General features: G+C 65.0%; 1 protein-coding gene across 1 annotated transcript in view; it reads left to right on the top strand.

Annotated features, from left to right (window-relative positions):
• Positions 1-12,749, top strand: part of LOC140402971 (hepatoma-derived growth factor-like) — a 91,060-nt gene that overhangs the window by 34,996 nt on the left and 43,315 nt on the right. The window contains 1 exon segment of the mRNA XM_072490622.1: positions 6,187-6,351. Within this exon segment, the coding sequence (XP_072346723.1) occupies positions 6,187-6,351 (165 nt within the window).

Genomic DNA, 12,749 nt, shown 5'->3' with positions numbered 1-12,749 from the left:
TGTAACCGCCTCCAGCCCCTACACCCCTCGCTATCTCTGTAACCTCCTGCAGCCCCTACACCCCCTCCCTATCTCTGTCACCTCCTGCAGCCCCTACACACCCTCCCAACTCTGTAAACTCCTCCAGCCCCCACAGCCCCTCCCTATCTCTGTAACCTCCTCCAGCCCCGCACCCCCTCCCTCTCTCTGTAACCTCCTCCAGCCCCTACACCCCCTCCCTATCTCTGTAACCTCCTCCAGCCCCCACACCCCCTCCCTATCTCTGTAACCTCCTCCAGCCCCCCCACCCCCTTCCTATCTCTGTAACCTCCTCCAGCTCCTACACCCCCTCCCTATCTCTGTAACCTCCTCCAGCCCCCTACACCCCCTCCCTATCTCTGTAACCTCCTCCAGCCCCTACACCCCCTCCCTATCTCTGTAACCTCCTCCAGCCCCCTACACACCCTCCCAATCTCTGTAATCTCCTCCAGCAACTACACTCCCTCCCTATCTCTGTAACCTCCTCCAGCCCCTACACCCCCTCCCTATCTCTGTAACCTCCTCCAGCCCCTACTCCCCCTCCCTATCTCTGTAACGTCCTCCAGCCCCGACACCCCCTCCCTATCTTTGTAACCTCCTCCAGCCGCTACACCCCCTCCCTATCTCTGTAACCTCCTCCAGCCCCTACACCCCCTCCCTATCTCTGTAACCTCCTCCATTCCCTACACCCCCTCCCTATCTCTGTAACCTCCTCCAGCCCCTGCACCCCCTCCCTATCTCTGTAACCTGCTCCAGCCCCCACACCCCCTCCCTATCTCTGTTACCTCTCCCAGCCCCCACACCCCCTCCCTATCTCCGTAACTTCCTCCAGCTCCTACACCCCCTCCCTATCTCTGTAACCTCCTCCAGCCCCTACACCCCCTCCCTGTCTCTGTAACCTCATCCTGCCCCCACACCCCCTCCCTGTCTCTGTAACCTCCTCCAGCCCCCTACACCCCCGCCCTATCTCTGTAACTTCCTCCAGCTCCTACACCCCCTCCCTATCTCTGTAACCTCCTCCAGCCCCTACACCCCCTCCCTGTCTCTGTAACCTCCCCCAGCCCCCACACCCTCTCCCTGTCTCTGTAACCTCCTCCAGCCCCGACACCCCCTCCCTATCTCTGTAACCTCCTCCAGCCCCTACACCCCCCTCCCTAACTCTGTAACCACCTCCATCCCCTACACCCCCTCCCTGTCTCTGTAACCTCCTCCAGCCCCTACACCCCCTCCAAACTCTGTAACCTCCTCGAGCCCCGACACCCCCTCCCTATCTCTGTAACCTCCTCCAGCCCCCTACACACCCTCCCAATCTCTGTAATCTCCTCCAGCAACTACACTCCCTCCCTATCTTTGTAACCTCCTCCAGCCCCTACACCCCCTCCCTATCTCTGTAACCTCCTCCAGCCCCTACTCCCCCTCCCTATCTCTGTAACGTCCTCCAGCCCCTACACCCCCTCCCTATCTTTGTAACCTCCTCCAGCCGCGACACCCCCTCCCTATCTCTGTAACCTCCTCCAGCCCCTACACCCCCTCCCTATCTCTGTAACCTCCTCCATTCCCTACACCCCCTCCCTATCTCTGTAACCTCCTCCAGCCCCTACACCCCCTCCCTATCTCTGTAACCTGCTCCAGCCCCCACACCCCCTCCCTATCTCTGTTACCTCTCCCAGCCCCCACACCCCCTCCCTATCTCTGTAACCTCCTCCAGCCCCTACACCCCCTCCCTATCTCTGTAACCTCCTCCAGCCCCGACACCCCCACCCTATCTCTGTAACCTCCTCCAGCCCCTACACCCCCTCCCTATCTCTGTAACCTCCTCCAGCCCCCACACCCCCTCCCTATCTGTGTAACCGCCTCCAGCTCCTACACCCCTCGCTATCTCTGAACCTCCTGCAGCCCCTACACCCCCTCCCTATCTCTGTCACCTCCTGCAGCCCCTACACACCCTCCCAACTCTGTAAACTCCTCCAGCCCCCACAGCCCCTCCCTATCTCTGTAACCTCCTCCAGCCCCGCACCCCCTCCCTCTCTCTGTAACCTCCTCCAGCCCCTACACCCCCTACCTATCTCTGTAATCACCTCCAGCCCCCACACCCCCTCCCTATCTCTGTAACTTCCTCCAGCCCCCACACCCCCTCCCTATCTCTGTAACCTCCTCCAGCCCCCCCACCCCTTCCTATCTCTGTAACCTCCTCCAGCTCCTACACCCCCTCCCTATCTCTGTAACCTCCTCCAGCCCCCTACACCCCCTCCCTATCTCTGTAACCTCCTCCAGCCCCTACACCCCCTCCCTATCTCTGTAACCTCCTCCAGCCCCCTACACACCCTCCCAATCTCTGTAATCTCCTCCAGCAACTACACTCCCTCCCTATCTCTGTAACCTCCTCCAGCCCCTACACCCCCTCCCTATCTCTGTAACCTCCTCCAGCCCCTACACCCCCTCCCTATCTCTGTAACCTCCTCCAGCCCCGACACCCCCACCCTATCTCTGTAACCTCCTCCAGCCCCTACACCCCCTCCCTATCTCTGTAACCTCCTCCAGCCCCCACACCCCCTCCCTATCTGTGTAACCGCCTCCAGCCCCTACACCCCTCGCTATCTCTGTAACCTCCTGCAGCCCCTACACCCCCTCCCTATCTCTGTCACCTCCTGCAGCCCCTACACACCCTCCCAACTCTGTAAACTCCTCCAGCCCCCACAGCCCCTCCCTATCTCTGTAACCTCCTCCAGCCCCGCACCCCCTCCCTCTCTCTGTAACCTCCTCCAGCCCCTACACCCCCTACCTATCTCTGTAATCACCTCCAGCCCCCACACCCCCTCCCTATCTCTGTAACTTCCTCCAGCCCCCACACCCCCTCCCTATCTCTGTAACTTCCTCCAGCCCCCACACCCCCTCCCTATCTCTGTAACCTCCTCCAGCCCCCACACCCCCTCCCTATCTCTGTAACCTCCTCCAGCTCCTACACCCCCTCCCTATCTCTGTAACCTCCTCCAGCCCCCTACACCCCCTCCCTATCTCTGTAACCTCCTCCAGCCCCTACACCCCCTCCCTATCTCTGTAACCTCCTCCAGCCCCCTACACACCCTCCCAATCTCTGTAATCTCCTCCAGCAACTACACTCCCTCCCTATCTCTGTAACCTCCTCCAGCCCCTACACCCCCTCCCTATCTCTGTAACCTCCTCCAGCCCCTACACCCCCTCCCTATCTCTGTAACCTCCTCCAGCCCCGACACCCCCACCCTATCTCTGTAACCTCCTCCAGCCCCTACACCCCCTCCCTATCTCTGTAACCTCCTCCAGCCCCCACACCCCCTCCCTATCTGTGTAACCGCCTCCAGCCCCTACACCCCTCGCTATCTCTGTAACCTCCTGCAGCCCCTACACCCCCTCCCTATCTCTGTCACCTCCTGCAGCCCCTACACACCCTCCCAACTCTGTAAACTCCTCCAGCCCCCACAGCCCCTCCCTATCTCTGTAACCTCCTCCAGCCCCGCACCCCCTCCCTCTCTCTGTAACCTCCTCCAGCCCCTACACCCCCTACCTATCTCTGTAATCACCTCCAGCCCACACACCCCCTCCCTATCTCTGTAACTTCCTCCAGCCCCCACACCCCCTCCCTAGCTCTGTAACCTCCTCCAGCCCCCACACCCCCTCCCTATCTCTGTAACCTCCTCCAGCCCCCCCACCCCTTCCTATCTCTGTAACCTCCTCCAGCTCCTACACCCCCTCCCTATCTCTGTAACCTCCTCTAGCCCCCTACACCCCCTCCCTATCTCTGTAACCTCCTCCAGCCCCTACACCCCCTCCCTATCTCTGTAACCTCCTCCAGCCCCCTACACACCCTCCCAATCTCTGTAATCTCCTCCAGCAACTACACTCCCTCCCTATCTCTGTAACCTCCTCCAGCCCCTACACCCCCTCCCTATCTCTGTAACCTCCTCCAGCCCCTACTCCCCCTCCCTATCTCTGTAACGTCCTCCAGCCCCGACACCCCCTCCCTATCTTTGTAACCTCCTCCAGCCGCTACACCCCCTCCCTATCTCTGTAACCTCCTCCAGCCCCTACACCCCCTCCCTATCTCTGTAACCTCCTCCATTCCCTACACCCCCTCCCTATCTCTGTAACCTCCTCCAGCCCCTGCACCCCCTCCCTATCTCTGTAACCTGCTCCAGCCCCCACACCCCCTCCCTATCTCTGTTACCTCTCCCAGCCCCCACACCCCCTCCCTATCTCCGTAACTTCCTCCAGCTCCTACACCCCCTCCCTATCTCTGTAACCTCCTCCAGCCCCTACACCCCCTCCCTGTCTCTGTAACCTCATCCAGCCCCCACACCCCCTCCCTGTCTCTGTAACCTCCTCCAGCCCCCTACACCCCCGCCCTATCTCTGTAACTTCCTCCAGCTCCTACACCCCCTCCCTATCTCTGTAACCTCCTCCAGCCCCTACACCCCCTCCCTGTCTCTGTAACCTCCCCCAGCCCCCACACCCCCTCCCTATCTCTGTAACCTCCTCCAGCCCCCCCACCCCCTTCCTATCTCTGTAACCTCCTCCAGCCCCTACACCCCCTCCCTATCTCTGTAACCTCCTCCAGCCCCCTACACCCACTCCCTATCTCTGTAACCTCCTCCAGCCCCTACACCCCCTCCCTATCTCTGTAACCTCCTCCAGCCCCCACACCCCCTCCCTATCTCTGTTACCTCTCACAGCCCCCACACCCCCTCCCTATCTCTGTAACCTCCTCCAGCCCCTACACCCCCTCCCTATCTCTGTAACCTCCTCCAGCCCCTACACCCCCTCCCTATCTCTGTAACCTCCTCCAGCCCCGACACCCCCTCACTATCTCTGTAACCTCCTCCAGCCCCTAGACCCCCTCCCTATCTCTGTAACATCCTCCAGCTCCTGCACCCCCTCCCTATCTCTGTAACCTCCTCCAGCCTCTACACCCCCTCCCTATCTGTGTAACCGCCTCCAGCCCCTACACCCCTCGCTATCTCTGTAACCTCCTGCAGCCCCTACACCCCCTCCCTATCTCTGTAACCTCCTGCAGCCCCTACACACCCTCCCAACTCTGTAAACTCCTCCAGCCCCCACACCCCCTCCCTATCTCTGTAACCTCCTCCAGCCCCTACACTCCCTCCCTATCTCTGTAACCTCCTCCAGCCCCTACACCCCCTCCGTATCTCTGTAACCACCTCCAGCCCCCACACCCCCTCCCTATCTCTGTAACTTCCTCCAGCCCCCACACCCCCTCCCTATCTCTGTAACCTCCTCCAGCCCCCACACCCCCTCCCTATCTCTGTAACCTCCTCCAGCCCCTACACCCCCTCCCTATCTCTGTAACCTACTCCAGCCCCCCCACCCCCTTCCTATCTCTGTAACCTCCTCCAGCCCCTACACCCCTCCCTATCTCTGTAACCTCCTCCAGCCCCTACACCCCCTCCCTATCTCTGTAACCTCCTCCAGCCCTTACACCCCCTCCCTATCTCTGTAACCTCCTCCAGCCCCTACACCCCCTCCCTATCTCTGTAACCTCCTCCAGCCCCTACACCCCCTCCCTATCTCTGTAACCTCCTCCAGCCCTTACACCCCCTCCCTATCTCTGTAACCTCCTCCAGCCCCTACACCCCCTCCCTATCTCTGTAACCTCCTCCAGCCCCTACACCCCCTCCCTATCTCTGTAACCTCCTCCAGCCCTTACACCCCCTCCCTATCTCTGTAACCTCCTCCAGCCCCCTACACCCCCTCCCTATCTCTATAACCTCCTCCAGCCCCCTACAGCTCTCCGAGATCTACGCGCTCCTCCAATCCCAGCGTTGGCGGCCATGCCTTCAGCTAGCTGCCTGGGCGGGGGCGGGGGGTGGCGGGGGGGTGTCGCTCCAGAATCGCACCCTCTAAAACTCTCCGCCTCTCTCTCCCCTTCGTCCTTCTTTAAGAGGCTCCTTCAAACCGACTTCTTCGAGCGGAGTCGTTGGTTGTCTATCTCCCTGTTTGGCACAGTTCCCCTTGTACTCAGCCCTGGTAGTGCCACAGGCGGGGGTGACGGCTGCCCCTCCCTGGGCGGGGTGGGGAGGGCGAGGAGCTCCCAGGACCCGGCGCGGTGGGGGTTGAGCGGCTCCGGCTGAAGGGCGGTGGTACGCAGCGTTGCTTACCTCTGGCCTTTCTGCACAGGCGCCTGAGCCTCACCAAAGCTCGTCGGAGGGCGAGGGAGACGGAGACAAGAAGGAGAATGCCGACGGCAGCAGCGACGAGGAGGGCAAACTGGTGATTGACGAGCCAGCAAAGGAGAAGCTGGAGAAGACTGGATCAAAGCGCAAGTCGGTCACTCCGACGAAGGTGAGGCCTGCGCTCCGAGAGACACCGGGGTCCACACCGGCCTGCGCTCCGAGAGACACCGGGGTACACACCGGCCTGCGCTCCGAGACACACCGGGGTACACACCGGCCTGCGCTCCGAGAGACACCGGGGTACACACCGGCCTGCGCTCCGAGACACACCGGGGTACACACCGGCCTGCGCTCCGAGAGACACCGGGGTACACACCGGCCTGCGCTCCGAGACACACCGGGGTACACACCGGCCTGCGCTCCGAGAGACACCGGGGTCCACACCGGCCTGCGCTCCGAGAGACACCGGGGTACACACCGGCCTGCGCTCCGAGACACACCGGGGTACACACCGGCCTGCGCTCCGAGATACACCGGGGTACACACCGGCCTGCGCTCCGAGACACACCGGCCTGCGCTCCGAGAGACACCGGGATACACACCGGCCTGTGCTCCGAGACACACCGGGATACACACCGGCCTGCGCTCCGAGAGACACCGGGGTACACACCGGCCTGCGCTCCGAGAGACATCGGGGTACACACGGCCTGCGCTCCGAGAGACACCGGGGTCCACACCGGCCTGCGCTCCGAGACACACCGGGATACACACCGGCCTGCGCTCCGAGAGACACACCGGGGTACACACCGGCCTGCGCTCCGAGAGACACCGGGGTCCACACCGGCCTGCGCTCCGAGACACACCGGGGTACACACCGGCCTGCGCTCCGAGACACACCGGGGTACACACCGACCTGCGCTCCGAGACACACCGGGGTACACACCGGCCTGCGCTCCGAGACACACCGGGATACACACCGGCCTGCGCTCCGAGAGACACCGGGGTACACACCGGCCTGCGCTCCGAGAGACACCGGGGTACACACCGGCCTGCGCTCCGAGACACACCGGATACACACCGGCCTGCGCTCCGAGAGACACCGGATACACACCGGCCTGCGCTCCGAGACACACCGGGATACACACCGGCCTGCGCTCCGAGACACACCGGGATACACACCGGCCTGCGCTCCGAAACACACCGGGATACACACCGGCCTGGCTCCGAGACACACCGGGGTACACACCGGCCTGCGCTCCGAGACACACCGGGGTACACACCGGCCTGCGCTCCGAGACACACCGGGATACACACCGGCCTGCGCTCCGAGAGACACCGGGGTACACACGGCCTGCGCTCCGAGACAAACCGGGATACACACCGGCCTGCGCTCCGAGACACACCGGGGGTACACACCGGCCTGCGCTCCGAGAGACACCGGGATACACACCGGCCTGCGCTCCGAGACACACCGGGATACACACCGGCCTGCGCTCCGAGACACACCGGGATACACACCGGCCTGCGCTCCGAGAGACACCGGATACACACCGGCCTGCGCTCCGAGAGACACCGGGGTACACACCGGCCTGCGCTCCGAGACACACCGGGATACACACCGGCCTGGCGCTCCGAGACACACCGGGATACACACCGGCCTGCGCTCCGAGACACACCGGGATACACACCGGCCTGCGCTCCTAGAGACACCGGGGTACACACCGGCCTGCGCTCCGAGACACACCGGGATACACACCGGCCTGCGCTCCGAGGACACACCAGGGTACACACCGGCCTGCGCTCCGAGACACACCGGGGTACACACCGGCCTGCGCTCCGAGAGACACGGGGTACACACCGGCCTGCGCTCCGAGACACACCGGGATACACACCGGCCTGCGCTCCGAGACACACCGGGATACACACCGGCCTGCGCTCCGAGAGACACCGGGGTACACACCGGCCTGCGCTCCGAGAGACACCGGGGTACACACCGGCCTGCGCTCCGAGAGACACCGGGATACACACCGGCCTGCGCTCCGAGACACACCGGGGTACACACCGGCCCTGCGCTCCGAGACACACCGGGGTACACACCGGCCTGCGCTCCGAGACACACCGGGGTACACACCGGCCTGCGCTCCGAGAGACACCGGGATACACACCGGCCTGCGCTCCGAGACACACCGGGTACACACCGGCCTGCGCTCCGAGACACACCGGGGTACACACCGGCCTGCGCTCCGAGACACACCGGGGTACACACCGGCCTGCGCTCCGAGACACACCGGGATACACACCGGCCTGCGCTCCGAGACACACCGGGATACACACCGGCCTGCGCTCCGAGACACACCGGGATACACACCGGCCTGCGCTCCGAGACACACCGGGGTACACACCGGCCTGCGCTCCGAGACACACCGGGATACACACCGGCCTGCGCTCCGAGACACACCGGGGTACACACCGGCCTGCGCTCCGAGAGACACCGGCGTACACACCGGCCTGCGCTCCGAGACACACCGGGGTACACACCGGCCTGCGCTCCAAGAGACACCGGGATACACACCGGCCTGCGCTCCGAGACACACCGGGGTACACACCGGCCTGCGCTCCGAGACACACCGGGGTACACACCGGCCTGCGCTCCGAGAGACACCGGGGTACACACCGGCCTGCGCTCCGAGACACACCGGGGTACACACCGGCCTGCGCTCCGAGAGACACCGGGGTACACACCGGCCTGCGCTCCGAGACACACCGGGGTACACACCGGCCTGCGCTCCGAGAGACACCGGGATACACACCGGCCTGCGCTCCGAGACACACCGGGTACACACCGGCCTGCGCTCCGAGACACACCGGGGTACACACCGGCCTGCGCTCCGAGACACACCGGGGTCCACACCGACCTGCGCTCCGAGACACACCGCGGTACACACCGGCCTGCGCTGCGAGAGACACCGGGGTACACACCGGCCTGCGGTCCGAGAGACAACGGGATACACACCGGCCTGCGCTCCGAGACACACCGGGGTACACACCGGCCTGCGCTCCGAGAGACACCGGGGTCCACACCGGCCTGCGCTCCGAGACACACCGGATACACACCGGCCTGCGCTCCGAGAGACACCGGATACACACCGGCCTGCGCTCCGAGAGACACCGGGGTACACACCGGCCTGCGCTCCGAGACACACCGGGATACACACCGGCCTGCGCTCCGAGAGACACCGGGGTACACACCGGCCTGCGCTCCGAGACACACCGGGGTACACACCGGCCTGCGCTCCGAGACACACCGGGGTACACACCGGCCTGCGTTCCGAGAGACACCGGGATACACTCCGGCCTGCGCTCCGAGACACACCGGGGTACACACCGGCCTGCGCTCCGAGACACACCGGGATACACACCGGCCTGCGCTCCGAGACACACCGGGATACACACCGGCCTGCGCTCCGAGAGACACCGGGATACACACCGGCCTGCGCTCCGAGAGACACCGGGGTACACACCGGCCTGCGCTCCGAGACACACCGGGATACACACCGGCCTGCGCTCCGAGAGACACCGGGGAACACACCGGCCTGCGCTCCGAGAGACACACCGGGATACACACCGGCCTGCGCTCCGAGAGACACCGGGGTACACACCGGCCTGCGCTCCGAGAGACACACCGGGGTACACACCGGCCTGCGCTCCGAGAGACACACCGGGGTACACACCGGCCTGCGCTCCGAGACACACCGGGGTACACACCGGCCTGCGCTCCGAGACACACCAGGGTACACACCGGCCTGCGCTCCGAGACACACCAGGGTACACACCGGCCTGCGCTCCGAGACACACCGGGGTACACACCGGCCTGCGCTCCGAGACACACCGGGGTACACACCGGCCTGCGCTCCGAGAGACACCGGGGTACACACCGGCCTGCGCTCCGAGACACACCGGGATACACACCGGCCTGCGCTCCGAGACACACCGGGGTACACACCGGCCTGCGCTCCGAGAGACACCGGGATACACACCGGCCTGCGCTCCGAGAGACACTGGGATACACACCGGCCTGCGCTCCGAGAGACACCGGGATACACACCGGCCTGCGCTCCGAGAGACACCGGGATACACACCGGCCTGCGCTCCGAGAGACACCGGGATACACACCGGCCTGCACTCCGAGAGACACCGGGTTACACACCGGCCTGCGCTCTAAGAGACACACCGGGATACACACCGGCCTGCGCTCCGAGAGACACCGTGGTACACACCGGCCTGCGCTCCGAGAGACACCGGGATACACACCGGCCTGCGCTCCGAGACACACCGGGATACACACCGGCCTGCGCTCCGAGACACACCGGGATACACACCGGCCTGCGCTCCGAGAGACACCGGGATACACACCGGCCTGCGCTCCGAGACACACCGGGATACACACCGGCCTGCGCTCCGAGACACACCGGGATACACACCGGCCTGCGCTCCGAGACACACCGGGGTACACACCGGCCTGCGCTCCGAGACACACCGGGGTACACACCGGCCTGCGCACCGAGAGACACCGGGGTACACACCGGCCTGCGCTCCGAGACACACCGCGATACACACCGGCCTGGGCTCCGAGACACACCGGGAGACACACCGGCCTGCGCTCCGAGACACACCGGGGTACACACCGGCCTGCGCTCCGAGACACACCGGGATACACACCGGCCTGCGCTCCGAGAGACACCGGGTTACAAACCGGCCTGCGCTCCGAGACACACCGGGGTACACACCGGCCTGCGCTCCGAGAGACACCGGGGTACACACCGGCCTGCGCTCCGAGACACACCGGGGTACACACCGGCCTGCGCTCCGAGACACACCGGGGTACACACCGGCCTGCGCTCCGAGAGACACCGGGGTACACACCGGCCTGCGCTCCGAGACACACCGGGGTACACACCGGCCTGCGCTCCGAGACACACCGGGGTACACACCGGCCTGCGCTCCGAGACACACCGGGGTACACACTGGCCTGCGCTCCGAGACACACCGGGGTACACACCGGCCTGCGCTCCGAGACACACCGGGGTACACACCGGCCTGCGCTCCGAGACACACCGGGATACACACCGGCCTGCGCTCCGAGACACACCGGGGTACACACCGGCCTGCGCTCCGAGACACACCGGGATACACACCGGCCTGCGCTCCGAGACACACCGGGGTACACACCGGCCTGCGCTCAGAGAGACACCGGGGTACACACCGGCCTGCGCTCCGAGACACACCGGGGTACACACCGGCCTGCGCTCCGAGACACACTGGGATACACACCGGCCTGCGCTCCGAGAGACACCGGGATACACACCGGCCTGCGCTCCGAGAGACACCGGGGTACACACCGGCCTGCACTCCGAGACACACCGGGATACACACCGGCCTGCGCTCCGAGAGACACCGGGGTACACACCGGCCTGCGCTCCGAGAGACACACCGGGATACACACCGGCCTGCGCTCCGAGAGACACCGGGGTACACACCGGGGTACACACCGGCCTGCGCTCCGAGAGACACACCGGGGTACACACCGGCCTGCGCTCCGAGAGACACCGGGGTACACACCGGCCTGCGCTCCGAGACACACCTGGGTACACACCGGCCTGCGCTCCGAGACACACCAGGGTACACACCGGCCTGCGCTCCGAGACACACCGGGGTACACACCGGCCTGCGCTCCGAGACACACCGGGGTACACACCGGCCTGCGCTCCGAGAGACACCGGGGTACACACCGGCCTGCGCTCCGAGACACACCGGGGTACACACCGGCCTGCGCTCCGAGACACACCGGGATACACACCGGCCTGCGCTCCGAGAGACACCGGGGTACACACCGGCCTGCGCTCCGAGACACACCGGGATACACACCGGCCTGCGCTCCGAGAGACACCGGGGTACACACCGGCCTGCGCTCCGAGACACACCGGGGTACACACCGGCCTGCGCTCCGAGACACACCGGGATACACACCGGCCTGCGCTCCGAGACACACCGGGGTACACACCGGCCTGCGCTCCGAGACACACCGGGGTACACACCGGCCTGCGCTCCGAGACACACCGGGGTACACACCGGCCTGCGCTCCGAGAGACACCGGGGTACACACCGGCCTGCGCTCCGAGAGACACCGGGATACACACCGGCCTGCGCTCCGAGACACACCGGGATACACACCGGCCTGCGCTCAGAGAGACACCGGGATACACACCGGCCTGCGCTCCGAGACACACCGGGATACACACCGGCCTGCGCTCCGAGAGACGCCGGGGTACACACCGGCCTGCGCTCCGAGACACACCGGGATACACACCGGCCTGCGCTCCGAGACACACCGGGATACACACCGGCCTGCGCTCCGAGAGACACCGGGATACACACCGGCCTGCGCTCCGAGAGACACCGGGGTACACACCGGCCTGCGCTCCGAGACACACCGGGATACACACCGGCCTGCGCTCCGAGAGACACCGGGGTACACACCGGCCTGCGCTCCGAGACACACCGGGGTAC

Source organism: Scyliorhinus torazame, chromosome 26, assembly GCF_047496885.1.
Source record: "Scyliorhinus torazame isolate Kashiwa2021f chromosome 26, sScyTor2.1, whole genome shotgun sequence".
NCBI lineage: Eukaryota > Metazoa > Chordata > Chondrichthyes > Carcharhiniformes > Scyliorhinidae > Scyliorhinus > Scyliorhinus torazame.
This window is presented reverse-complemented; position numbering and strand designations above follow the sequence as displayed.